This window comes from Sordaria macrospora, chromosome 1, assembly GCF_033870435.1.
Source record: "Sordaria macrospora chromosome 1, complete sequence".
Taxonomy (NCBI): Eukaryota; Fungi; Ascomycota; class Sordariomycetes; order Sordariales; family Sordariaceae; genus Sordaria; species Sordaria macrospora.
The window spans coordinates 2,797,384-2,824,753 of record NC_089371.1 but is presented as its reverse complement, the minus strand read 5'-3'; the positions used below and the strand labels follow the sequence as shown (position 1 = coordinate 2,824,753).

Here is a 27,370-nt window from a genome sequence, read left to right as displayed (position 1 = left end):
ACGGGGCAAAGCTGCGGAACAGGAAGACGCCGAAGAACCAAACCACAATCAAACAAACCTGCATTGAATTAGGCACTTGCTCTTAATAACTAAATAAATTTTTTAAATTTTTTTTAGGAGAAGAGGGGAGGGGGAGAACCACTACTGATTGATTCCAATGATTCTTTAGCCTTACTAGGCTCTGCAGCTGCTTAAGTCCGGAGGTTTCCTTTGCTGCTCCCGGTTGTTGTTGTTGTTGTTATTTTTAACGTCTACTTCCGCCTCCCGTAGGGCATGAGACGTGCCGCACCGGTGAGTCTAGCATACAAAAATTAAGAGCAGTGCCCTAATTGTCCACCAAAACCATTAGTCCGAGGGCAAACCGAGGCCTACTGCCAATGTGAATCATGTGTTGCCCATAGCGTAAACGCGGCCCAACACTTATAATCGAATCGCCCAGTGGGCGAGCCGCCAGTATATGACGGAACCTGTAGCACAAAGAAAAGGATAGAAGAAATGACAAAATCACTCCTCTCCACTCTCACTCCAGCTCTCCTCCCGCAAGGCCTCCTCCCGTCTCCTTGCACGGTGGACCAGCCTGTCCACGTCCACCGTAACCCTCTCAATTGTTACGATCCAATCGTTGAGCCTCATGTAAGCTAGATAGATTGACCAATCAGATAGGACCCAAGGTCCCGAGTCTACGGGACCACGGGACGGGGTTGAAGACCAGTATATAAGAAGGCCTCCCGGCCTTCGTTATACCTGGTTCTTCAGCAAGCAATAGCTATCACAACCTACCAGTACCTTTTGGCTACTACTCCGTTACTCTATTGTTCTATCCCAGCGATAATACTCCTGTGCTTGTAACGGTTCGTCACATCAATATCGTGGCCATGGCCAACCTCCACCCCTCTACTCCGTAAGAACCCCGTAAGGTTGTCAGCGGCGCCACCGCCGTCAGTATGCTGTTGCCAGAGGGTCTGGCGCCATGCCTTTCTCGTGCAAGTCCAAGAAAAGAAGTGCGAGGTCTGGATCCTAGCGATGAAGCGCTGCCAGTAAACTCCAATAGCAAGGGAGAGATTCTCCCGCGTAGCCGCTTCGCCCGTGACCGGGGAAACTGCATACGCCTTTCTGCAGAAGAAGGGATGGAAGGGATTCTTCCAGCTTCCACAGAAGCATGTCAGCAGGGCGTCCTCGTGCTCGAAGCGCTCGTGGTAGTCCTTGAAATCCCCATGGCCAGACCTGGCCGCGAGGAGGTGGTGTAAAGAGCGTCTGTCCAGCTCTTTTAGTTCGTCGTTAGGCTGGATAGAGACCCCCAACCGGTAGTCTGCATAAGACTCTGGCTTGTTCGCGGCCCACCATGCCTTGAAATCCGTATGCGCCTCCCTCTTAGCAAGCCGCCTTGAGTGCGCAAGGGTTGCCAAGCCTTCATTGGCTACCTCTCCTCCTTCGGCGCCCGCCTTAGCGAGCTCGTCAGCAATCTCGTTGCCCGTGATGCCCTTGTGGCCGGGTACCCAGCGGACGTCCACCAAACTGGGGCCGTAGCCCTTTCGGATGGCGCGGAAATCGAGGAAAGCCGCTTGTGACGACGCAGCTGGGGTTCCACGGAGTCCTCTAATGACGGACGTGTTATCAAGGCATATCGTAATGCGTGGTCGGGCCTGTGCCTCCGGGAAGAGCGCCACAGCGGCCTTGAGACCATGCCGCGCGCCTTCCGCCTCCGCATCGAAAACTTCCGCTTGTTCTAGCTGACCGCATCCGCGGCCGAGTTCTGTCTGTCCTTGAAAGATTACGTAGCCAAAGCCTACGCACTCGCCCTCTGGTCTTTCTTCGGCGTCGGGGTCCTCCGCGTGCGCTGGGGGGCCCATCTGCTTAGCTATCATAGAGCCGTCGGTGTAAACGACAATCTCCGAGGGATCTCGTTGGAGAAGCCATTCTTTGAAATCCTTGGCAGCCCTGTCCTTAGACGTGGGCGCTGGATCTTTGTGAGTGTCTCCGTTATAGACGGGCGGCTGTAGAACAGGCCGCGGGAAAGGCAAGGCGAGCTGTGCAGCCGTCTGTAGAGTTGTAGGGCGGCGAGGCAGGCCGCGCGGCGTAATTCGGGGTTCCGAAAGACGCGGGACGAGCGGGTGGGCAGGATCTAAGGTGAGGAGGCGCACAGCGTGCCGCCCCCGGGCCGCTTCTAGCAGAAGGGGGACGGGAGGCAGGCTAGCTTCGCGGTAGAGAATGGCAAGGCGCGTCGTTCTCCACACTGGTAAGCTGGCGCGGATGGCAATGTTAACCGCAGTCTGGACTTTATGGACGAGGTCCACCAGTCCATTGCTAACAAGCGGAAACTCCCCTTGTTTACGATGAAGGGCGTGCTTCTTATGGCCTGGCCACCAGATTTCAGAGCCAAATAGGGCCTTTGGCAGGACGACAGCCTTCATAGCCTTCACCATGGAGCCTGGAGGGGCGCCGTGGTAGACTCTGTTGAGACCGCGTATGTGGCGGACTACCTGCTTGGCGGAGGCGAGCCTGTGCTCAATGTGGTGCTTCCAGTTCAGCTTGCTGTGGAGCCAAATCCCCAGCCAGCGCATTGCCGGCTGTGCAGCCACCTCGACTCCTCCGTGTGTAATGGTTGGGAAAGGCGCAGTTTGTCTTTTCCTGGAGAAAAACTGAATTTCGGTCTTGTCCGGCGAGAAGTCCACAGCGTTGTCTACTCCCCATTGGACCATGGCGTCCAGCTCTCGTTGGGCCTTCTCTGCGACCTCTTCGTTCGAAGTGCCAGTAACAAGAACTGCACAGTCGTCTGCATATCCAAAATGCTGCGCTTCGCTCTCTCCAAGGCGATGGACCGGCTCTGTGTAGAGCAAGTAGATGATGGGCGAGGCAGGGGAGCCCTGAGGGAGCCCGCATCTGAGACGGCGCATAGGAGTGGTCACCCCTGGGTATCGCACGCAGGCCATGCGGTCCGTCATAAAAGACTCAACCCAGCGAACCACGCAGTCCGGCCACCCTTGCTCCCGCAAACGTAAGACCAGCCTATTCACTAGCACGGCATCAAAGGCGCCTTTGACATCCATGGCTACAAGTGCAGCAACGAGTCCCTTGTCGAGTGCAGCTTCGATATCGTGAAACAGAGCTTCCACAATGTCAACGGCCGAACGCCTTGGAAGGGCGCCAGCCTGCTGGGGATTCAAGACCCCGTTAGAAATGGCCGTCCAAGCAATCCGCTTGCCAATAAGGCGTTCGATGCCTTTTCCGAGGCAGGACAGGAGTGAGATGGGCCGCCATCCCTTGGCCGTCGTTTGGTCTTTCCCAGGTTTCGGTATCATAACCACTTCCGCCTGTCGGAAGACTTGGGGGTGGTAGCCGGTAGCGACGCAGCCCTGATAGAGCCGCAGGACAGGGTCTTTGATCGCTTCCCAGGATGCTTTCAACATACGGACGGTAATACCGTCGGTGCCGGGGGACGTGTTGCCAGAACCGCAAAGTGTTTTGTAGACTTCATCCGCGTGTACGACGGACGACCAGGGTAGGCGACGGCGTGGTACCGTGGGTACCCAGCCAGTTTCGAGGTCTTCCTCTTCGCTGTTCCTTTCTAGAAGGGCCGTGCGGAGTGCCTCCGCTTTGGCTTCTGGCTCGATCACGGTCTGCCCATTGATGACTAGTGGGGGGGCCTCCATCCGGTCGCGGGGCTTGTGCCACGCCACGATCCGAAAAATGTCCTTGTCGTCTCGCGCTTTCGTGATAAGGTCATCGAAGAACAGCTGCTTTGCTTCTCTGACTATCCTCTTAAACTCCTGCCGAAGAGCTTCTATCCGCTGGGGGATGGGATTCGGATTGTTGTGTCGATAGTTGCGGAACATTCTGGAGGCCTGCGCGCACGTTTTATTCCACCACTTTGCGTTTTTCTCAGGTCTTGATGGCCTGCAAGAGATTTGGAGGGCCTCTGTAAGGACGTTGCAGAGGGCCTCGGCGAGCTCGTCGAGCCTTTCCGGGGAGTTCTCGCCTGAAGGGAGGAGCGGGACCAGACCCATGAGAAACGAGACGTTTTCGGCAAATAGTTTAATAGCCTCTGGGTCTTCGCGAAGGACCAGTCGACGGCGAGGAGGCTCTACCGGTTGGATAGGAATGTCCGTAATGCAGACTTGGTGGTCAGAGCCGCAGTCCGCCTCTGGGGCAATTCTTGTTGAGCAGAGTGGTATGTTCGAGAAGGTAAGGTCGATAGTATTACCGCAGTTGTGGGTAGGAACACCAGGGGCCGTCAGCAAATCCAGGCCATGCTCTGTAACGTAGTCCACAATTCGCGTGGCACTCTCTGATGTTTCCGCGCCAGGTTGCCAGGAGTGGTGTTTGGCATTGAAGTCGCCAGCGAGGAGTGTCCTTGTCGTTGGTTGCCAATTTTGCAGTAGCTCGAGGGCCGAAGTATCGTTTGACCGGCGGTAAATGTTAACGAAGGTGACACCCTGCGTCTCTACCCATAGCAGATCTCTGGTATGGCCGAGAGTGAACCCTCCTGCTGCCATTTCCCTACGAACGTACGTGGCGACGCGTGGGTGGGTAGTAGTCTCACTTGTCCATGTGCGGACAGGTGTGTAAAGAGCGTAGAGGGAGTGCCCGGGAATACCAAAGCGGCCCTCGTGGAACCACACTCGTGGCTCTTGGATCATAATCACGTCCGCTCCAGCCTCACTAGCAGCTTGGAGGGCAATTTCGTGCGTGTCGCGTGCTCGTGCTACATTAGCCTGAAGGACACGCAGTCTGGAATTGTTCAGGCTATCACGAGAGGGGGTTGAGTGTCTACTCATTGGCCGTCGGCCCTCTTGGAGGGCGTTTTGTGGCGGCTAGAACGACGGACTGCGTTATCCGAGGAGGCGTACTCGCTCAACTGGACTACTATCATGTCCTCATCAGCTGGGGGCTGGCTTTGGTCAGAGCTGTTGGATTTGGACAGCTCGTCGGGAGACGTGGGGGTATTTTCCCGGTTGTTGGAGGGGGCGGCGCGGTTGTATTTCTCGGTGAAGAGAGTGCCACCTTTCTGGCGAATCTCTCGCTGCTGATGAGGTGTTGGGCGGATGATGGTATCTCTTTGGCGTCTCGGGCGCATAGGACACTCGACGTGGGTGGACTCAAAAGGGCCACAGCAGTTGGCGCATTGAGTGTGACAGTCACATTCTCCGTGAGCAGTACGTCCGCATTGTGGGCATTTAGCAGCGCGAGCGCACCCTCTACGTCCATGCCACCCAAAGCATTCGGTGCATTGGTCCAGTGGGCGGCGTTTCTGGACGAGGCGGCTGACGTTGCTAACGTCGAAAAGGCGGAAGGGAGAGACAGGCCTATCAAAAGAGATAAGCCAGGTAGCATAGGCCTCGCCAGGGTGGTAGGACTGGGAGGGACGGAGGGCGACAGGCTCTTGGCCGGTTTGGACGAGAACCTCGTCCTTAATGGCGGTGGTTGTGTCTACAGGGACCATACCGAATCGCATGGTCATAGGCACATTCTGGACGGCATAGGTGACCCATTTCTTGGGCACTTCGACTTGGACGCAACCAAAACGGGCACTAATCTCGTCCTTATGGGCCATGAGGGTCTGTCGGACAGCGTCGTCCTTGGGCACGAGGGCAAAACCAGTAGGGACCTTATGGCAGCCAGGGATGTCGGCGGGGGCGAGGCGGAGGGATGTTTGCACTTCTTTGCGAATAGCAAAGGCATCTGTGTTGACGAAAGGGGAGTCCCTATCAAGTCGAAGAAAGACGCGGCCGTCACTTTGGGGTACGGCAGCCTTACGGGTGAGGCTGGATTGGGAGTTCAAAGCGGAGCGGGAGGCGGAGGTGGAATCTGTGCCGCGGGCGGCAGCTTCTGCGTAGGAGATGGGTCCCTTTCCCTTGCTGGCAGAGGGAGTGGAGGCCTTTTTGGCGGCTGGGGCAGACGTAACCGGGGTGGGCGAGGGAGGTGAGGCAGAGTTTTTCTCCGCTTTGGCGAGAGCTTCAGAGATGAGGGTCTCAGCGAAAGACGTGATGGGGCCGGAAGCAGCAGAGGTGGCGGTGGTGGCGTGGGCAGGACGGGCTTCCTCGTCAGCAGTTCGGGCTCTCTTGGCCGACTGCGCCGTCGTGGAGGGCGGGGGCAGGACGAAAATGGAGTCCGGCAGAGGTGTAACCGGTATTATAGCCGGCGGCGGTGTTTGGGGGGGCCCAGAGGGCGAAGGCGTAGACATTTTGATGTTGTGAATGTTTGGATATCGACCGTGAAAACGGCGATTTAGGTGGTGTTAGTGATTTTGCGGACAACCAAGAGTTAGCACTAACGCTTGGCGCCAAGGGTTTTTGTTGTAGGAGGAAGATGGGGCGTCCGGACCCGCTAGCGACGGTGCGGTACTCGTGCGTCTACTGGGTTGATCACTTGTGTGACTCGGTTTCTGACACGAACACAAAACGGCATGATCCTTTACGGGCTGAGGAGGTTGTCCATACATTTTTGGAGACGAAGTACCTTTACTGGCTGGAAGCTCTAAGTCTACTCCAAGATATGCCTGCGGGCGTTGTTGCTATTAGAAAACTCGAGGGCCTGCTAGTGAGTACAAGTCTAACTCCGCATTAGAAACTTGGTCTAACTTGTTGGAGGTAACGGAATGATACACCACAAGTGGCATTGAGTGTGGGAGTGAATTTCGTGTATTGATTAGGTTAGAAGAGAGAGAGAGAACAGAACAGGGAGGACGGAGTCCGACGTGGTTTATATACAGGGTAGCTATGTGTGAATCGTATCCACTTAGACAGAAACGCCAAAGAATGTGATGGCTTCAACATAACTAAAGATATAGGGAGGTAACAATCCATCACAGTTATCTAAGCTTGTTTGGGATGCTTACCGGTTTGCTCTATCAAATAAGTCAATAATAGAGCAAGCTCCACTCAGGCATACATCTCAGCGCTTGTATTTGCTCCAAGCGGTAGTTTGATAAAGAGGAATTTCAGGGCAGAAGAACCTGAATGGATTCGAACTAAGCCGGCTGTAGAATTGGATTGGAATGCCTGCCTCCAAACCCTAGAAGGCCATAGCGGCTTGGTTGACTCCGTGGTCTTCTCGCCGGATGGCCAGCGGCTGGCGTCCGGTTCAGATGACCACACGATCAAGATCTGGGATCCGGCGTCGGGGAGCTGCCTCCAAACCCTCGAAGGCCATAGCGGCTCGGTTCGCTCCGTGACCTTCTCGCCGGATGGCCAGCGGCTGGCGTCCGGTTCAGGGGACCACACGATCAAGATCTGGGATCCGGCGTCGGGGAGCTGCCTCCAAACCCTCGAAGGCCATAGCGGCTGGGTTCGCTCAGTGGCCTTCTCGCCGGATGGCCAGCGGCTGGCGTCCGGTTCATATGAACACACGATCAAGATCTGGGATCCGGCGTTGGGGAGCTGCCTCCAAACCCTCGAAAGCCATAGCGACTGGGTTAATTCCGTGGCCTTCTCGCCGGATGGCTATGGCTTGGTAGGTAATTCAGAGAGCCATGGCTATAGCTTAGGACAAGATAAGTCTTGGATTACTTGCAACGGCCAGAACGTACTTTGGCTACCACCGAATTACCGACCGTCTCGTTATAACGTTCAGAGACGGATGATATCCATTACCTGCGCATTGGGACTGGTTTGGTTTATTAGCTTCTCACAAGACATATAATGTATTCCATGTCGTCTTTTGTCACACGGACATTCGACAATACCACTAATCTCCCCAAGAGCCGCACGGCTGAACCCCAAGCCTTGCCACACGGCTGGATGTCTCAAGCAACTAGGCTACACTCACCTTCGGGAGATCTGTTCCTCCAACGGCACGACTTACCCGGAATCCCCTCAGTACCCTTAGCGTCTTCGGCGTATTCCAGCCAACGACACAACTGCCGCCTGCACTGCCTCCACGCTAGGCCGCGCTAGCCAGGCCATGAAGGAAGAACACTGAAGGAAGCTATTTAGGAAGACCCACATGTAAGCACAATAGTGCACACTAGATAGATGCATTGTGGCTTTGCGGCCAGATTAGGCCGATAGGAAGATGTACGTACCTATTGGAAGGAAGGAAGGCTTTGGCATAAGAAGGCCAGGAAGTCCAGCCTGGATGAAAGGCTTGAAAGGATTCAACAAGGCCTTCGAGACCAAAGTAGTTTATCAGCGGAATTGAACTACTGTTTCAAGCCCAGAACACTGCTCTTGTCACATCTTTAATTTCTTTCTCTTTATTTCTTTTTTCTAGCGTGCCACCAGAAGGGTTTGGGAGGACAGGTAAATTTATAGGAATTCTGTAGATTCTGGTACCTTCTGCTGTTGTCAAGATGACGTATGTCATTTTGAAGAAGCAAGACTTCCATCCTTTGACTCTCCTTTTGCAGGTCCTGTGCGGTCCAGATGCTACAGTATTAACCCGTGACTGCCCAGTTGTCACCGGGTTTAGCCTGTGACATTGTCACAATGCACGTCCGCGCACACGGACTGGGCTTGTCTTGGCTCTTGCCCATATAGCCAGTCCTCCACGCACATCCTCCTTTCCTTCGTCACACGGACATTTGCCCCGCTGGGTTCCTTGCCACAAAGGCATCACGGGCAACGAGATTGCTGACAAGTTTGCTAAGGCAGGTGCTGAAGGGGAAGAGGTAGTCAATGAAGGCTTGGCTACCCTTGGGCACTCAAGGCGGCTTGCTAAGAGGGAGGCGCGTACGGATTTCAAGGCATGGTGGGCCGCGAACAAGCCAGAGTCTTATGCAGACTACCGGCTGGGGGTCTCCCTCAAGCCTAACGACGAACTAAAAGAGTTGGACAGACGGTCTTTACACACACCTCCTCGCGGCCAGGTCTGGCCACGGTGATTTCAAGAACTATCATGAAAGGTTCGAGCAAGAGGACGCGCTGCGGACATGCTATTGTGGCAGCTGGAAGACCCCTTTTCCACCCCTTCCACTGTAGGAAGGCATATGCGATTTCCCAAGTCACAGGCGAAGCAGCTACGCGGGAGAATCTCTCCCTTGCTATTGGGATTTACTGGCAGCGCTTCATCGCTAGGATCCAAACCTCGCACTTCTTTTCGTGGACTTGCACGAGAAAGGCATGGCGCCAGTCACTCTGGCAACAGCACATCGATAACGGGGGCACCGCCGATAACCTCACGGGGTTTTTACGGAGTGAAGGGGTGGAGGTTGGCCACGACCACGACATTGAGAGGGTTATGGTGGACTTGGACAGGCTAGTTCACCGTGTAAGGAGATGGGAGGAGGCCTTACGGGAGGAGGAGAGCGAGAGCGAGAGCGAGAGTGGAGAGGAGTGATTTTACCCTTTCTTTTGTCCTTTCCTTAGCTCTACGGGTCCCGTCACATACTGGCTGCTCGCTCACTGGGCAATTCGATTGGAGGTGCTGGGCCGCGTTTACGCTACGGATAACACATGATTTACACTGGCAATAAACCTCAGGTTGCCCTCGGATTAATCGCTAGTTTCACCGATATGGCATGTCTCATTGTACGCGGAGGACCCGGATGCTGAAGAAGAAAGACCAGAGGGCGAGTGCGTAGGCTTTGGCTACGTAATCTTCCAAGGACAGACAGAACTTGGCCGCGGATGCGGTCAATTAGAACAGGCGGAAGTCTTTGATGCGGAGGCGGAAGGGGCGCGGCACGGTCTCAAGGCCGCTGTGGCGCTCTTTCCAGAGGCACAGGCCCGGCCACGCATTACGGTATGCCTCGATAACACGTCCGTCATTAGAGGGCTCCGGGGAACCCCAGCTGCGTCATCACAAGCGGCTTTCCTTGATTTCCGTGCCACCCGCAAGGGCTACGGCCCCAGTCTGGTGGACGTCCGCTGGGTACCTGGCCACAAGGGCATCACGGGCAACGAGATTGCTGACGAATTCGCTAAGGCGGGTGCTGAAGAGGGAGAGGTAGTTAATCAAGGCCTAGCTACCCTTGCGCACTCAAGGCGGCTTTCCAAAAGGGAGGCTCGCACGGATTTCAAGGCATGGTGGGCCGTGAACAAGCCAGAGTTGTATGCAGACTACAGGCTGGGGGTCTCTATCAAGCCTAACGACGAACTAAAAGAGTTGGACAGACGCTCTTTACACCACCTCCTCGCGGCCAGGTCTGGCCACGGGGATTTCAAGGACTACCACGAGCGCTTCGAACACGAGGACGCCCTGCCGTCGTGCTTCTGTGGAAGCTGGAAGAACCCCTTCCATCCCTTCTTCTGCAGGAAGGCACATGCGGTTTCCCCGGTCACAGGCGAAGCGGCTACGCGGGCGAATCTCTCCCTTGCTATCGGTATTTATTGGCAACAATTTATTGCTAGAATACAGACCTCCCACTTCTTTTCGTGGACTTGCACGAGAAAGGCTTGGCGCCAGACACTCTGGCAACAGCACATCGACGACGGGGGCACCGCTGATAACGTTACCGGGTTTCTACAGGGTGAAGGAGTGGAGATTGGGCGCGGCCACGACATCGAGAGGGTTACGGTAGACTTGGACAGGCTAGTTTACCGCGTAAGGAGACGGGAAGAGGCCTTGCGGAAGGGGGAGAGCGAGAGCGAGAGCGAGAGCGGGGAGGAGTGATTTTGCCCTTTCTTATGTCTTTTCCTTTGTTCTACGGGTCCCGCCATAGACTGGCGGCTCGCCCACTGGGCGATTCGATTGAAGGTGTTGGGTGGCGTTTACGCTACGGGCAACACACGATTTACACTGGCAATAGGCCTCGGGTTGCCCTCGAATTAATGGTTTGGTGGACAATAAGGACACTGGGCGCCTCAAGGGCGCACCAGGGTATTTCTCTTAATTTTGTACGCTAGGTTTACCGATGTGGCACGTCTCATGCCCTGTCACACGGACATTTGCCCATAGTTCTGGGTTAGGGTTGCCGAGGCTTAGCAGAGTCTCAATGCCTGACATCAGCCTCATGAATGCCCGGTGGCCGCAGGCCGCGAGGCTCAACCTCGCTTTGGCCAGACTCTCAGCTACCAGCATCGCTCACCCAAGCCCCTCTCGACGCCTTCAGGCTAGCGAGCCAACCACCGAACTGCCGACGACGCTAGTAGTAAGCGAGATGAGGTAATCCCCAGTCATCACAGAAGCGATCACAGCAACCAAGCAAGGATTAGAGCGACCGAACGAGGATCGGCGCCAGAAGAAGGAAGTAGAATGGTTGAAGGCACTCAGGAAGATCCACATGTATGAAGATCGCTAGATAGATACCCTGAGGCCTCAAGCAACAAAGCTTGGTACGTACCTTAGTACGCACCAAACCTCTTTGGCATAAGAAGGCCTTGAAGCCCGGCCTGGATGGAAAGGCTTCAGAGGATTCAACAAGGCCTTCGGGACCAAAGTAGTTTATCAGCGGAATTGAACTACTGTTCCAAGCCCAGAACACTGCCCTTGTCACATGCCCTACGGGAGGCGGAAGTAGACGTTAAAAATAACAACAACAACAACAACAACAACAACAACAACAACAACAACAACAACAACAACACAGTATCTGTCTGTATCAAGTCAGAGCTCAAGTCAGTACATCTGTCATTATAAAACTTCATCTCCAATGACGTGGCTACTTACACGTACAACCTTGATTAGAGGCTGGTATCCGATCGGCTTGTCGATATTTCTTCTTATTGTCGGCGTACGATTGCAGTTGCCGGTAGAGACTGTCAGCAGGGGTGGCTTGAGCTTCCCTGTTGTGCCCAGCACGTTGCAGACTTCTTGCTCGGCTTGAAGTGTGTGTCGCGTTCTCTTTTTCTCTTGCGCGGTGGCGCGTCGCGGTGTAAACGTATTGGCCGGATTGCCAAGCGTCAATCCCCAGCAAGCTGTATAATCCCTATGTGCTGTCGTAGTTCTCCAAGTAGTTAGTTATGAAATAGATAAGGAAACCTTCAATGTCATGTGTCAGCGCCACAGACTGGTAGAGACCCAGCTGCTTCATCTTCTCGTCATCAAACCAGGGCGCAATGGGAACCTAGATCTCAGGGTCAGCTTAGCTCGTCTCAATAATATTTGGGAAGTAAATATAGGAGTGAGACAGTTTAGGATGGATGTTAAACGTTAGTTACGACTTGCTGAAACCTGGCTGCGACTTGGGCAAGAGACTGCTGTTGCTCGCGCTCGGTTTGGAGGAGCTGGAAGCCGTGCGCGCAGATCACTATGTATAATTCTCTCTGCTAATTACACTAATTTTCGAAGCTATCTCTGCGTTATACATTTGGATCATTTCGGGCTTCCCCAAGAATCCCCCTCATCCGATCATACAATCCCTCGTTCTCTTTTTTCCACCTCCCACCGTTCGGAAATACTTCTCTCCGTAGTTTGTTGACCCAAGGTACCAACGGCTGGTAGTATGGCGTGAAGTGCACTTCTGCGGATTTGATGAAATCTCCTTCATCAGCCACTTGCCCCTTCTTCGACTCTGCCAATGATTCCAGGTCGCAATAGTTCCACTTGTCAAACTTGCTAACAACCCTGCTCTTGTTTGGGCCGTCGTAGTGGACGCAGATCCAGAACAGGACCCAAAAGAATGATTCAAGATCGTGCATGAAGGAATGTTGTTCGCCCAGAAGGACCCCAATTGCCATGAACGCCCTGGTGCCGGTTATGCCCTTTGCTCCAGAGGCACCTTCTCGTTCCTTTCTGACAGCAAGATCTAGGTCGATTAAGAATGAAGGCCAGGAAGGGTTGTTGTCGTCTTCATTGATCATAAGGTTGTTAATGGAGATGTCTCTGTGAAGGAGGCCGGCCGTTCTCCATAGGGACTCGTGTCCGTCAATGCAGCCTTCCAACGCAGCAAGTAGGGCCACTCGGGAGCTTGCCTTATAGATGGGTTGGCCATAGTCGCGAACAATGACTCGCCGATGTACCCGATTTTGCAGCGCATCACTGCTAGCCTGGGTCGTACAGGACCGCTTGCTGGAGGGTAAAGCGGCGTCGGTTTGGCTAGATGACCGTTTCTTGCCAGCCATGCTAGTACTGCGGCCTTTCCGTGAGGCACTAGCCGTAACCGTCCTGGTCGGCGGCGTCGAGCGTTCCGGCCTGTACTTCTTCGCCTTACTAACATCTATTCCTCCCCGAACGTTGCTTCGGACATCGTCATCGGTTCCGCGCACCTGGACCGTCTCGTGGTGATAGTATCGAGCTACGTTCACCACCCCTTTATCAGTCGCATCTCGCAGCAGCTCCCCTTCCTCGTCGCGCTCAGGGTACTGCCAGGAATCCTTGATGACTAGTGGCGTCTGCGGGTCTCCCTGGGGATGGGCCTTCCAGCAGGTCGTTGCCCGGCCGGATATACAACATGCGCGTAGCATGACTTTATCGATGATAAGACGCTCTGTTGAGTCATTACTCTTGATCTGGACGAACCGATTGTCATTCTCCTTTATAATAGATGGGTCGAACCCAAGCTCCTCCTCGCTCATCCAGAGAAACGCGAGGACCGTTGATACGAACTTTAAGCCCTCCGTGTTGATATTGAACTGTTCCGATGCGATGGCCCCGAGCCGATCAAACTCCCATATCCTCATGAGTGATCCACAGATGGTAAATCCCAAGACAAAGCGACGATTGTCCAGCGTATCTTGAGCACCGGATACTTCCCTCGCGTACCTCCCAAGATCGAGCCATGCCTTTGACGCTATATCGGCAGAAGGATTGCTCTTCAGCTCGCCCGGTACGAGAATATGCGACCAGCGCCATGGAGTATCCTTTCCAGCCTTTGAATCATCCACGAAGCCGACGTCCACTTTGCGTTCCGCTATCGAGCCACGGATCGGTTTGTTGGGTTGTACCAGCAGCCTTCGTCGCGGCGTCGGTGTCCGATTCGGATGGTACTCTTCTGCAAACACTGACAGTTTCTCGCTCAGTTCTGCAAACCAGTCCATGACACGGTCCTGGTTCGCATCTGTCGGCCACCCGCGCCAACCACTATGGAAGAGTGGTTCGCTGCCTTCCGTGCACTTGTTGAAGACGGCCTCTGATGCTGTCTTTAGACCCGCCACCTGACCGAAAAAGATGTCGTGGAAGTTAGGAAGGTCGATGTATATGGAGCCGAGCTCATCCTTGAGGACCACGTCCACATGTTTGCGGAGCTCGGAGGAGTTTGCGAAGCTGCTCGTGTTGATAGACCACGGAGTTTGAAGAAGGTAAGATGCTGTCGGTCGGGGAGGCGGGGTGGTTTCGGTAACGGCACAGTACACTTGGCGCCAGATCTCATCGTCGGGCTTATTGGCGAGGACTGCATTCAGAAGTGGTTCGAATTGGTCCGAGTCGAAGTTGTACAAATTGCTGGGGGTGAGGACGGGTAGGCATCTCAACACATCGTCGAGAAGGGTGCCACGGCCCGTATTCGAAGGAAGAAGACGGGTAGTGGGGAGGATTAGAATTGTTGACAGAAGACTAAACGCAAGCTCCTGGTAATCTAAACAATGGTTAGATGGGCATCTCGGCAACGTGGGCCTGTCTCACTCACCTTTTTTGTCCAGCTGACGGAGCGCGTCTGGCGTAGGACAGGAGATTGCCCTGTCTTTACAGACTGATTCGAACGAAGCACGGAAGGCATCTAGGCCTGTGCCGATGGGATGTTGTCGGATGATCTGTTCCTGACCGAGGATGAGCGCCTGAGCCCGATCCGTCATGGCGATGGTGATGATGTTCTTGAGACGCGGCTATAGAAGGGGGCGAAGGTCGCGTTTCGTGAAATGTCGCGTCTAGTCTTATCACGTGGTCAACTGTCAGATTGGCGGACGGTTGAGACGTTGGGAACAATAGGTTAGGAAAATGATTGATTGGCGGCTTGGTTGGAGAAAGTAAAATGGAATGATAAATAACTGCATTCGCCAAAAGTAGTTTGAAGGGGAGAAGAAGAATACAATGAGGCCTTGCATGGAGTGAGTGTTCGAAGGCTCCATAATGCACTTAACTCAAAGAGTGGGTCACAAACGAAAGAGTGGCTCGGGTGGCCAGGTAACGGCCCAGATTCAGAGGAGAGTGGGGCCCACATACGGATCATATTCCTATGTACCCTGGACGCCAGATTCGGACCAGTAGACTTGAAGACGGCCAGCCACTGTATTGCCAACAGCCTGCTTGGTGTAAGTGGAACGGTGCACTCGATGGCAAAGGCAATGAAAACGGTAAGTAAGGCCAAAGAATCATTGGAACCAATCAGTGGTGTTAATGTCATGTGCAGAACCGTAGGAGATTTTGGTGAAAATCGCACCCATTCCTGTTAGTGATTTGAATATCCCATTCACGGACCTAGCCAGCTAACTAGGGAACCCAATAGTTCCCAGCATCACGTGGTCTATCGCGCCAATGTCTGGGTCCATAAATAGTGGGTCTTTGTTTACTCCAACTCTTCTTTCAATAACCAGCATTGTTTGTTTACCATCTTCATTGCCCATCCATTTTCCACACAATTAGTAATTCCCAGCACGTCCTTTCTCAAAATGACTCTTTTAGAAGAACAGAAGGAGATCATTTCCGAACGCCCGCTCGGTGATACACTTGACCGCGTTCGAGACAAATTGCGCGACGCCAACGAAGCCGACGATGCGTACCGGGAATCTATTGCATCCCTTTTACTGGCGCTTGTCGGATCTCCCGCAGCATTCAACCTTCCCTCTTCCGATGGAGACGGTAGCGTGGCACTCAGACTATTGGACCTGCGACAGAATGTCCAAGGAGGGAAGATAGCGAACCTCGACCCATTTCGCCCTCTCGTCCGCCTTGTCGTCGACAACTCCAACGACACTGCCATTTGGGCTGCCGTCTTCAGTCTCCTCGACACCTTGACTCCCCGCACTCCCCGTCTTCGCCCCACAGTTCCGTCTACGTTCAAAGGAACGCCTGTCAAGACCAGTTCGAATCGGCTTGCTGATAGTGCAACGTGCGAGGTGGTGGAAAAGGAACTGTTCCACGAGATCAAAAACTGCACCTTCCGCCGTGTAGGGGGTTTTTTGGACAAGTTCTTCGACCTCGAAAACTGGCGCAACGAACAGAAGGCAATGTTAGAGAAGATCAAGACAGCCCATAACGGAACGAAATGGACGGGCTTCCCGGCCACTCTTGATGAAAAGCCGGTCTGGGAATGGCTTTGCTCCCTGGAAGAGCGCTTCCTAGCCGGGGCACCGAACAAGCTCCATACCACCGCATCTGCCCACCAGTTTAAAGAAGGGAAAGACCAGATGGATATATTCTTCCAAGCGTCAACTACAGAAGCGGGTACCCTTTATGAATACAAAAACATTCTGGTTGTTGGGGAGCAAAAGAAGTCACACAGTGACCGCAGGTTTAAGACGGATTTCCTGCAACTCTCCCGCTACGTGCGCAAGGTATTCGCCGACCAGCCGACCCGTCGATTCGTCCACGCCTTCCTTCTCTGCGCCTCCGAGATGGAGCTCTGGATTTTCGATCGGGCTGGGGCGTATAGTTCCGGGTTCTTCAATATTCACCAAAACACGGACATGTTTGCGCGCGCTCTTGTCGGCTATGCTACGATGGATGCTAAGGCGATGGGCCTGGATACCTTCATTGAGCGAGTTATCGAGGGAGGAAAAAAAAAACGCTATATTACGCTAAACGACACAGGTGGTCAAGCAACGAGGATCAGGTTGGATAGGGCGATGTATAGGCAGAAAGCCATCGTAAGTCGCGGCACTACCTGCTATACGACCGAAGACAACAGCGTTGTCAAATTCGCTTGGGCATCGGGTAAACGGACGGCGGAGGTAGACCACCTAACGCAAGCAAAGGAAAAGGGTGTTAAAGGGGTAGCTGGAATAGTAGCGCATCATCGAATCGCTACCATTGCAGAAATACGGAAGAAACTGAAGTTCCCAACGGCTCACCGGTTTCAGAACGGGGCGGACGACCCTTCATTGGCTTCAACAAGCACTAGTATATCGGGCAATAAGCGCAAGTCGTCATCTAGCGCCACCGACACCGTATCCAGATCCAATAAGAGGCAGCGATCCGATAGCCAGAAGCTAAATCGAAAGCTGAGCATCCAGCCGTCGTCGTCGACAAGCAAGACCAAGCCGACCCTATCTACGCCTAGCGAGGACCTGTGGGAAGATCGGATCTATTCCTGCCTCGTCATCTCACCTGCCGGTCGCGTCATCAGCGAGTTTACCGATATCAAGCAACTGCTAGAATCGATGCGAGATGCGATCAAGGCGCACCAATCTCTCTTCGTCGCTGGCAATATTCTCCACCGCGATATCTCTCCAAACAACATCATCATCACGGACCCTGAAACAGCAGATGGCTTCAAGGGCATGCTGATCGACCTTGACATGGCTAAAGCACAAAATAGCGGCCCAAGCGGAGCGCGACAAATAACTGGCACGATCCAGTTCATGGCGATTGAAGTATTGCGCAACATCAACCACACATATCGTCATGACCTCGAATCGTTTTTCTATGTCCTTCTTTGGATGTGTGGGCGCCAGTCATGGCATAACGGATTTTCCGGCAACAAGAAGGCGCCTCAGGAGAGCGTTTTTCAGCAATGGGAGATCGGAAGTTTCAGTCAGATTGCTAGAGCGAAGGAAGGCGACATGTCCGGTACTTTTAGAAGGATTCTGGAGGAGTTTCCAGAGAAGCTCAAAGTTTTGGAACCGCTTTGTTGGAAGATTAGGGATATTCTTTTTCCTTATCACGAAAAAGGAATCATTATCGGAACCCCCGAAGGAGATCCAGAGCAGCTCTACAGACCTATCATAGCAGCTTATGATGAGACCATCAGCGAGCTATAGAGATTACAACAGATAGGGAGAAAGGCGATAGAACGGGTGGTTAATTTTGACCTAGACCTTGCTGTCAGAAAGAACCGAGAAGGTGCTCCGGAGCAAAGGGCATGACCGGCATGCAATCACACTCCTTGTTGATATGATACGGAGGAAGCGGAGCACATCATCGGTCATGTGGAGGGTAAAATCGACCAGGACATGGATGATGTGTGATGGGAATTGGAAGACAAATTGTTTGGCGAGGCGCGGGAGCTTGCGATGGAGAAGACGGAGGAGCAGCAGTCGCAGTTGTGGGCCGACATGCGGGACGACTTGATGGAGGAGATGCGGCGGGAGATCAAGGAGGAACTGATGGCCGAACTGAGACGGGAGTTGGTAGCAGAGGTCAAGACGGAGCTGTTCAAGGACATGGTGCAGGCGATGATGAGGGCGGCGTGCAACAAGAAGGCGCCTCAGGAGAGCATTTTTCAATGATGGGAGACCGGAAGTTTCAGTCAGATTGCTATGAATAAGGAAGGCGACATGTCCGTTACTTTTAGAATGGTGCTGGAGGAGTTTCCAGAGAAGCTTAAAAGTTTTGAAACCGCTTTTGTATGAGGATCAGGAAATTTCTTTTTCCTTACGGCAAAGATGCAAGTGTAAACATTGGAGCCCCTGCAGGAGAGCCAGACCAACTCTACAAGCCTATCATAGCAGCTTATTATGAGATCATCAGCAAGCTCTAGAGATTATTGTTGTGGGGGAAGAAATGCGATGAAAAGAGTGGTTTGGTTGTTATTCTAGTTGTAGAAGGTAGGAGCGACATTTGCAAGTTTGTCAAGCCTTGTCGTTGAATTCTTTGCTTCACTCTCTTCACATCAACACAATCTCCCCATCTTCCCACTACATACAACCATCGTCCTTTCTTCCGTTCTTGATTCCAGCCGTTTCAAAATGGAGGTGCTTAAGAGCGAAATTGAATCAATCAAACGCCAAATCCAACACTGTTACGAACTGATAGGCGACGGACACGGGCCAACCAAGCCACCGAAGGGCTGGGTCGTGTAATCATGACAGGGGAAGCGGCAGGCACAGGCTCACGAGTCGAGTCAACACCCTAAAGGGGGTTCACGACTTCGTGAACCACCGGAGCCAGATATCTCGCAGAGGGCGAGGAGGTATAAAGGGACGACTGAGGAACTTAGATTGTCTTATTCCACGTGACCCTTCCTTCTGTTGGTCCTTATCTACGTGTGGCCATGTGACAAGGGTAGTATTCTGGGCTTGGAACAAAGAGTTCAATTCAGCTGATCTGCTTTGGTCTCGAAGGCCTTGATGATCTTCTCAACCTCCAAGAGAGGGTTAGACTTCAAGGCCTTCTTATGCCAAAGAGAATTGGTACGTCCTTGAAGTACGTATCGAGCCTTGTCGCGTTTGTTTGTTTGTTTGTTATTTTTTACATCTACTTCCGCCTCCCGTAGGGCATGAGACGTGCAATATCGGTGAATCTAGCGTACAAAAATTGACCACCAAAACCATTAATCCGAGGGCAACCCGAGGCCTATTGCCAGTGTAAATCATGTGTTGTCCGTATCGTAAATGCGGCCCAACACCTCCAATCGAATCGCCCAGTGAGCGAGCCGCCAGTATATGGCGGGACCTGTAGAACAAAGGAAAAGAAATAAGAAAGGGCAAAATCACTCCTCTCCGCTCACGCTCTCACTCTCCTCCTCCTGCAAAGCCTCCTCCCGTCTCCTTGCACGGTGAACTAGCCTGTCCAAGTCCACCGTAATCCTCTCGATGTCGTGGCCGTGGCCAACCTCCACCCCTTCACTCCGTAAAAACCCCGTAAGGTTGTCAGCGATGCCCCCGTTGTCAATGTGCTGTTGCCAGAGTGACTGGCGCCATGCCTTTCTCGTGCAAGTCCATGAAAAGAAGTGCAAGGTCTGGATCCTAGCGATGAAGCGCTGCCAGTAAATCCCAATAGCAAGGGAGAGATTCTCCCGCGTAGCTGCTTCGCCTGTGACTGGGGAAATCACATATGCCTTCCTACAGTGGAAGGGGTGAAAGGGGGTCTTCCAGCTGCCACAATAGCATGTCAGCAGCGCGTCCTCTTGCTCGAACCTTTCATGATAGTTCTTGAAATCACCGTGGCCAGACCTGGCCGCGAGGAGGTGTGTGTAAAGACCTTCTGTCCAACTCTTTTAGTTCGTCGTTAGGCTTGAGGGAGACCCCCAGCGGGTAGTCTGCATAAGACTCTGGCTTGTTCGCGGCCCACCACGCCTTGAAATCCGTACGCGCCTCCCTCTTAGCAAGCCGCCTTGGGTGCGCAAGGGTAGCCAAGCCTTCATTGACTACCTCTGTCACACGGACATTCGACCTCGACCCTAACCCAGCAGCACGAGGCTCGCAGAGCCGCACGGCTGAGCCTCTCGAACCCTTCAAAATGCTTCAGGCAACCAGGCCAACTCGGTCGGAGAGTCTATTCGACCGATAGCACAACCTACCCGAATCCCCTCAATAATCCCTGGCGTATTCCAGCCAACAATACGTACGCCGGCTGCACTGCCCCTCATATCGGGCTGTGCTAGCCAGGCCAGAAAGGAAACCCTGCTGTCACAAGAACGATCCCTAACCAACCAAGGCACTCCGGCGGCGATAGGGCGGTACTCGTGACGACGCCGGCGTCATAGGAAGGAAGGATATTGGAGGAAGATACTCGGGAAGGATCATATGTAAGCACAGCGGTGCACACCGCTAGATAGATGCCTTATGGCCTCATGACCCAGATCAGGCCAGCAGAAGGAAAGAAGGCTTTGGCATAAGAAGGTCGGGAACCCCAGCCTGGATGGAAAGGCTTGATGTGACGAACCGTTACAAGCACAGGAGTATTATCGCTGGGATAGAACAATAGAGTAACAGTGTAGTAGCCAAAAGGTACTGGTAGATTGTGATAGCTATTGCTTGCTGAAGAACCGGTAACAAGAGGCCGGGGAAGGCCTTCTTTTATACCGGTCTTCATGGACCCGATATACTGGACCCGGGGCTTCGGGTCCTCCCTTCGGGTCCGATCTGATTGGTCGGCTAGTCTAGTCTCCATGATTGGATCGTAACAGAGGGCAGGTTCCTCAAGAGATGTCAGGATGACGAACTGCGCCACTTGATTCACCTCCATCCCGAGGGCGTCACAAGGGAGGAGCTCAAGAACGGCAGATGCGGCGACTTCCACGTCCTTCTGGGCACCGACGGCGCCGCCTCCGGGGTCCGCCGAGACTACTTTCGCGGCTACGAGAAGGAGCGCGGTCGGTCCTATGCCTTGGGTCTCGCCTTTGACCGCGTTGCTGACGAGCTCGCTAAGGCGGGCGCCGAAGGAGGAGAGGTAGCCAATGAAGGCTTGGCAACCCTTGCGCACTCAAGGCGGCTTGCTAAGAGGGAGGCGCATACGGATTTCAAGGCATGGTGGGCCGCGAACAAGCCAGAGTCTTATGCAGACTACCGGTTGGGGGTCTCTATCCAGCCTAACGACGAACTAAAAGAGCTGGACAGACGCTCTTTACACCACCTCCTCGCGGCCAGGTCTGGCCATGGGGATTTCAAGGACTACCACGAGCGCTTCGAGCACGAGGACGCCCTGCTGACATGCTTCTGTGGAAGCTGGAAGAATCCCTTCCATCCCTTCTTCTGCAGAAAGGCGTATGCAGTTTCCCCGGTCACGGGCGAAGCGGCTACGCGGGAGAATCTCTCCCTTGCTATTGGAGTTTACTGGCAGCGCTTCATCGCTAGGATCCAGACCTCGCACTTCTTTTCGTGGACTTGCACGAGAAAGGCATGGCGCCAGACACTCTGGCAACAGCACACTGACGGCGGTGGCGCCGCTGACAACCTTACGGGGTTTTTACGGAGTAGAGGGGTGGAGGTTGACCATGGCCACGATATTGAGAGGGTTACGGTGGACTTGGACAGGCTGGTTCACCGTGCAAGGAGACGGGAGGAGGCCTTGCGGGAGGAGGAGAGCGGGAGTGAGAGTGGAGAGGAGTGATTTTGTCATTTCTTTTATCTTTTTCTTTGTGCTACAGGTTCCGTCATATACTGGCGGCTCGCCCACTGGGCGATTCGATTATAAGTGTTGGGCCGCGTTTACGCTATGGGCAACACATGATTTACATTGGCAGTAGGCCTCGGTTTGCCCTCGGATTAATGGTTTTGGTGGACAATTAGGGCACTGCTCTAAATTTTGTATGCTAGACTCACCGGTGCGGCACGTCTCATGCCCTACGGGAGGCGGAAGTAGACGTTAAAAATAACAACAACAACAACAACAACAACAACAACAACAACAACAACAACAACAACAACAAAAAAAGCCTTTGACCGCGGTTCCGTTGGTGGTCTTCCCTGGTCCCAACCACTCAACATGTTCCTCACCCGCTGCCCACGGGGACGAGCTTGCTTCGATGAAGCCCTTTGAGAGGTTTTCCAGAATGTACTTGCGAACCGCCTCCAGCTCGTCCAGGGACATCTTGTATAGGGGGCTGTAGCCGAGTTCTTCGGGTCGATGGCCTTCTTCGAGCTCGATCTTGTGGTCGCAAGGTCGATGCTCAGGTAGCCTGTTGGAGTCGTATTTGCTGAAGACTTCGATTTCGTCGTGGTATTCGGGCGGAACCGTCCGGAGAGCTTCTTCGCGGAGCTCTTTTTCGTCACGGGGAAGCGGTTCCCAAGCAGGGTCGTCGATGACTCGTTTCTGTTGGATAAATCGGTCGATTTCGAAGATACTCGTCGAGTAGGTCGTCCGGTTCTCCTTCCTGACGGAACGCATGAAGAGGTCGCCGTCTAGCACACACATCTGAGTAGGGCGATACTTGTACCATCCCGTACAGTTCCGCTTTAACTGGTAGGTACCTTGGGTATCTGACCCCCATTTGCCATCAGCGGACTGTTCTCGGTAGCGGGGACGCGGCTTGGGTTCTGGAGACAACACCATAAGGTGGGTGAGGTTAGCCAAGTTCCGTTCCATTTTGCTCAAAGGATCAGTCTTCTTGAGAATCGCGGTGGGGTTCTGGAGAAGATAACGCGGTCGGGCATAGCCCAGCTCTCCGGTGTCCTCATCTTGGGTGTACTGGAGATCCGCTGGAGTGATGGGAACCGTCCGGGGTTTAGAGTCGGACGCGGCCTCAAGCTCCAGAATCCGTTTCTCGATTTCTTTCTGGTATTATCGAGCCTCACGGCGATATTGGTCGCAGGCTTCAAGGTCGGCTTCTTTCTTGCGGTGGTTCGGAAAGGGTTGGTCCGCTGGGATAGGATCTGTAGAGGTGCAGCCGCTTGTGAGACGTAGCGCCGTGCGGCCGCTGTTTCTGCCACCCGCTCGCCGTTTATCTTCTCGAGCCATCAACGAGTCACGGTGTTCCACATCTTTCTGGTGAGCAGGGTTGACGGTGGTCGAGGATTCTTGGACCTCGAGGTGTCTCAGCCAGTCGGGGTCCGGTTTCCATTCTGAAGGAAAAAGTAGACGGCGGTTCGCGCAATCTACCCAAATATCGTGAAGGTCGAGCCATTTCCGGCCAATGATGATGTCGTGCGCCATATTGACCACAATGAAGTAATCAGGTAGCGTAGTACGGTTCTGAATCTCCAAAGCGGCTCTAATGACCTCTTTGATGCTTTGATTCGTTTTTCCTTGGTATTCGCTGATTCCACGAGCTGGGAAGTCGCTCGTGGATTCCACCAGCAGTCGTCTTTTCAGTTTCTCGGCAAAGGTGGTACTGATGAATAAATTACCGTTTGCTCCTGTGTCGATTAAGGCATCAGAGGTGGATAAAGACATTCCATTATTGACTAAGGCACATTGAATGAGTAAGGGTTCTCCTCCCAGAAAGGGTATCAAAGTGAATCCTTCTCCGTGTTTCTTTCTATCCTTTTTCTGTTGTTCTGCAACCGACACCTCCCCTGGGAAGGAGTCTAGTTCACCCAGGGTAATCAGTTTCCCAGTTCGTTGGTGGCTGAAGCGGCTGCGGGGGCGGCTGGAGCCTCCTGTCTGTTGTCGTGGGCTAGGTGACGGTCAACAATGGCGGCAACACGGTCGCGACGTTCTCGGTCGAACCGTTCCTTCTCGGGACAATCACGCTTGGTATGACCTCTTTCTTTGCAAAGGAAGCATCTTCCCTCGTTGAACAGTCGGGTAGTCTCTTCGTGACGGTCGCTGATTTGACGAGCGGCGCCTCCACCTCCACCAGCATGCTTAGGAGCGGATCCAGAACCAGACCCCGATCCCCTGTTGCCTCCACCGGAGTTGTGATTCTTGCCTGACTTGGAAGCAGCTTTGTTCTCGTCAGCGATGGTCTTCAACACTTGTCCAAAACCGGAGCAATCCATGCAGTACGACTCAAAGGAGATGGATGAGTCACGGTGCTTTGCGCCCATTTGTTTCTTGTACTCAGCGGGGAGGCGTTGAAACAGCTCCCGCTTCCACTCGGTCTTGGGACGTTGGCACTCGCCAGCCATCCGAACAAACTTGTTCTTGAAGAAGTCAAAGTTGTCGGTATCCTTCATCTTTAGCTTCGTGAAGTTCTGGAGAGCGTTCTCCTCCTGGTTGGGGTCGTGGTATTGACGCCACAAATGGGTCATCAGACCGGAGTAAGTCTCAATTTGGTCCGGATGGGTTTCGCGTAGGTAGGGCATCAAGTCGCGGTAGGCGTAGCCTCCCAGACGACTCTTGACGTACAGAAACTTGTCGCGGTCGGAGGGGTAGTGATCAGCATTGATCTCCAGCTTGTCCTGGATCAGGTCGTACCAGGCCTCGAAAGGGACGTCGTCTTCCTTGTCCTGGTTGTGATACTTTGGAGGATCGGCTTGCTTGGTGCTGCGGCGGGAGCTGCTAGAGCGTTCTTTATCATTAGGGCTAACGTAGGGGGGCAGGGTCGAGAAACGGGTAGAGGACCGAAGGGGAGCCTCGCTAGCGTCCCGCTCAACGCTGGGGAGCACCGTTTCCTTGGCATTTCTCTTATTCTCGTTCCTAGTCACCCCTTTTCCGATGATCAGGTCAGCAATGAGATCTTTCAGGCCCTCAATAATATCGTCCTTCTCGACAAGAGAGTCCTTCAGCTGTTGGACCATCGCGGGGTCGGTGTCGGGGCCGGGCTTCTCCCGGTCGCATCCGTCGGCCAGAGCAGGGACCCAATCGTGAACGGTTTTCAGCTTATTGTTGAGGAAGGAGACGAGACGGTGCAATTCAGATACCTGCTCGGCGCGAGCCATGCTCATAATTGACAGCAACTTGAACTCCTGGAACATGGCCTGGGGGTCTCTGTTGCATAACTCGGTAAATTTCTCTTCGTTCAGATAGTCGGAGACGGGGATATTCGATGAGGGTAAAAGAGACTGGAAGGGGACGCAGGGAACAGAGTTGCGAATGAAGAATTCCGCGAATTCTTCCATCTTTTGCTTTAAATCGAGGGTAAGATCCTTCCGGGCCAAGCGGACGTCGAAGGTCTTTGGGTCCTCCACGATCTGGGTGATGTACTCTGTGAACAGTTCGAAGGACAACTCTGGGTCTTCATCGTTAGTGTTCTTGGCTATAGCATCGGCCAACGCCTCGTCGGGGGATTTGAGCTGGTGATGCATGTGGTACAGAGACTTCTTGCGAAGGAGAGTGGACTTGCCGCGGGAACGTTCCTCATCCAGACAAAGGGCATTGTAGCGATCTTCGTTGAAACGGACTGCGGCGCGCGCGTTCTCCTTGATGACGGGATCGATGGGCTTGCGCTTATCGACAGGCTTCTTGTCGTTGATGGCGACCTTCTTCCTGGGCTTCGGCTTCTCCGCCGTATCCTCCTCTTGCTCAGGGTCGGGATCGGGAGAGCCAGAGCCTCCTTTTCCGTCGCCATCTCCGCCCTCTTTATCGAAGAAGATCTCGTCTTGATCGTCGTCAGAAGCTTCCTCGTGACGATTGTCGTGGTTCTCGGTCTGCTCGGTGCCCTCTCGGCTACCGGCGCTGTTGCGTGTCAGGCGGGGTGCCATCGCGTTGTCGTAGATACTCGATGCCTTGAGTTCTTGCGACAGATCTTTCTGGTTTCGGGTGGGATTTAACCTTCCCAGGTGGTTGTTGGATTGATCTGAAATAATGCAAGGGCACAGTGTGGAGGAGTCGTGTGACGAACCGTTACAAGCACAGGAGTATTATCGCTGGTATAGAACAATAGAGTAACGGAGTAGTAGCCAAAAGGTACTGGTAGGTTGTGATAGCTATTGCTTGCTGAAGAGCCAGGTATAACGAAGGCCGGGAGGCCTTCTTATATACTGGTCTTCAACCCCGTCCCGTGGTCCCGAAAGCCCGGCTGTCAAACGAGCATATGCCACACTGTCAAACGAGCATATGCCACACTGTTAAACGGGCATACACCACACTCCTGGTGTCATACGAGAAAGACCTACATGTATGCAGATTGCTAGATGCCTTGGAGCCTTAGGTGACAAGGACCCGTACATACTAGATAGGTACCGTTTCCCTTTGGCATAAGAAGGCCTTAAAGCCCAACCTTCCTCTAGAGGTTGAAAGGACCAACAAGGCCTTCGAGACCAAAGTAGTTTATCAGCTGAATTGAACTACTGTTCCAAGCCCAGAATACTGCCCTTGTCACACCGGGACATCGGGTCCGTCCCGTGGTCCCGTAGACTCGGGACCCCGGGTCCTATCTGATTGGTCAATCTATCTAGCTTACATGAGGCTCAACGATTGGATCGTAACAAGTCGAAGGCAAAGCTAAGATTCCATCTATGACAGAAGCTTTCAGATGGGGAGAAGAAAAAAGGAAGAGAATTAGATACAAGCGTTCAAACCCAAATAAATCCCTTGGTCGCACCAGCAACAGCGGGACCCACATGTGTGTCGCTGACTGCCAGCGCCGTCACATTTATAACGGCTAATTAAGAATTATAACAACTATTAATATCCCTATTAAGAGTATTAAATATCTCTATTAAAATCATTATTAGCTATAAATTTTGATAGCGGGCCAGCTGAGAGTCTTGTATTTAGTAGCTAGTAGGCTATACTATACTATAAAAAAAAAAATTCGTATACAAAAATTCCTAATATTTATTGGATCTTTATATTTGTTTGCTATAATGCTCTAACTAGCTTATAATAATAACACCTGATACCGGACATGTGTATTATATGTATATAGATTACATAGACCCATGAGGTGCCCAGCCATGTGACTGAGCCACCCACATGGTCACATGTACGAAGGCGGTCGCCTAGGATCCACTAGTGGATCACTGATGAGATGAGAGGTTGCATGAGAAGCTCGCTCTGTGGGCGAGCCTTCGGCTCTCGATTCTCCCTTCGGCATCATCTTTGACAACGCTTTTAAATACCACACATTGTATTTGCAGAGCAACTCAGGTTACCCGTATCAGCACCAGTATAGAGATGCTACTGTGTGTAAGGGATACAGCATAGTTGACACAGATGCTGGCTAAAAGAATTGATAAGATTCTACGAAGAGAGAAGGGGAGAAAAGGACACTCTCTAGTGTTACGAACTTAAGCGAGTTACACAGGCCAACCAAGCCACTGAGATACAACAGCCGTAGAACGGTGCAACCATAGGAGCCAGTAGGGCGCAGAACCAAAAGGGCTCACACCCCATGAGGGCTCACACCTTGAGC

At 53.2% G+C, this 27,370-nt stretch overlaps 9 protein-coding genes across 9 annotated transcripts; 2 read left to right on the top strand and 7 right to left on the bottom strand.

The window, feature by feature from the left end:
- Positions 1-482: 482 nt before the first annotated feature.
- On the bottom strand, positions 483-2,411 carry SMAC4_13053 (uncharacterized protein; the record flags this gene model as incomplete). Its single annotated transcript, XM_066091235.1, has 2 exons — positions 483-600; positions 861-2,411. The coding sequence occupies 2 exons, from the start codon at positions 2,409-2,411 to the stop codon at positions 505-507; spliced, it is 1,647 nt and encodes a 548-aa protein (XP_065945593.1). The 3' UTR covers positions 483-504.
- Positions 2,412-4,771: 2,360 nt separating this feature from the next.
- On the bottom strand, positions 4,772-5,074 carry SMAC4_13052 (uncharacterized protein; the record flags this gene model as incomplete). Its single annotated transcript, XM_066091234.1, has 1 exon — positions 4,772-5,074. One exon carries the CDS (start codon positions 5,072-5,074, stop codon positions 4,772-4,774), a length of 303 nt encoding a protein of 100 aa, XP_065945592.1.
- Positions 5,075-5,356: 282 nt separating this feature from the next.
- On the bottom strand, positions 5,357-6,235 carry SMAC4_13051 (uncharacterized protein). The gene is made up of 2 exons (XM_066091233.1): positions 5,903-6,235; positions 5,357-5,826 (listed from the first exon to the last, which is right to left on the bottom strand). The coding sequence occupies exons 1-2, from the start codon at positions 6,179-6,181 to the stop codon at positions 5,776-5,778; spliced, it is 330 nt and encodes a 109-aa protein (XP_065945591.1). The 5' UTR covers positions 6,182-6,235; the 3' UTR covers positions 5,357-5,775.
- Positions 6,236-9,420: 3,185 nt separating this feature from the next.
- Positions 9,421-10,548, top strand: SMAC4_13050 (uncharacterized protein). The gene has a single exon (XM_066091232.1). The coding sequence runs from the start codon at positions 9,596-9,598 to the stop codon at positions 9,884-9,886; it is 291 nt and encodes a 96-aa protein (XP_065945590.1). The 5' UTR covers positions 9,421-9,595; the 3' UTR covers positions 9,887-10,548.
- A 1,628-nt stretch (positions 10,549-12,176) lies between these two features.
- On the bottom strand, positions 12,177-13,496 carry SMAC4_13049 (uncharacterized protein; the record flags this gene model as incomplete). Its single annotated transcript, XM_066091231.1, has 1 exon — positions 12,177-13,496. The coding sequence occupies one exon, from the start codon at positions 13,494-13,496 to the stop codon at positions 12,177-12,179; it is 1,320 nt and encodes a 439-aa protein (XP_065945589.1).
- Positions 13,497-14,432: 936 nt separating this feature from the next.
- On the bottom strand, positions 14,433-14,606 carry SMAC4_12974 (uncharacterized protein; the record flags this gene model as incomplete). Its single annotated transcript, XM_066091194.1, has 1 exon — positions 14,433-14,606. The coding sequence occupies one exon, from the start codon at positions 14,604-14,606 to the stop codon at positions 14,433-14,435; it is 174 nt and encodes a 57-aa protein (XP_065945588.1).
- A 1,922-nt stretch (positions 14,607-16,528) lies between these two features.
- Positions 16,529-17,843, top strand: SMAC4_13048 (uncharacterized protein). Its single transcript, XM_066091230.1, has one exon. It carries the CDS (start codon positions 16,596-16,598, stop codon positions 17,727-17,729), a length of 1,134 nt encoding a protein of 377 aa, XP_065945587.1. The 5' UTR covers positions 16,529-16,595; the 3' UTR covers positions 17,730-17,843.
- A 4,153-nt stretch (positions 17,844-21,996) lies between these two features.
- SMAC4_09790 (uncharacterized protein) lies at positions 21,997-23,523 on the bottom strand (the record flags this gene model as incomplete). The annotated part of the gene is made up of 2 exons (XM_066091009.1): positions 21,997-22,532; positions 22,926-23,523. 2 exons carry the CDS (start codon positions 23,521-23,523, stop codon positions 21,997-21,999), a joined length of 1,134 nt encoding a protein of 377 aa, XP_065945586.1.
- Positions 23,524-23,675: 152 nt separating this feature from the next.
- On the bottom strand, positions 23,676-25,715 carry SMAC4_13047 (uncharacterized protein; the record flags this gene model as incomplete). Its single annotated transcript, XM_066091229.1, has 1 exon — positions 23,676-25,715. One exon carries the CDS (start codon positions 25,713-25,715, stop codon positions 23,676-23,678), a length of 2,040 nt encoding a protein of 679 aa, XP_065945585.1.
- Between the last annotated feature and the right edge of the window lie 1,655 nt (positions 25,716-27,370).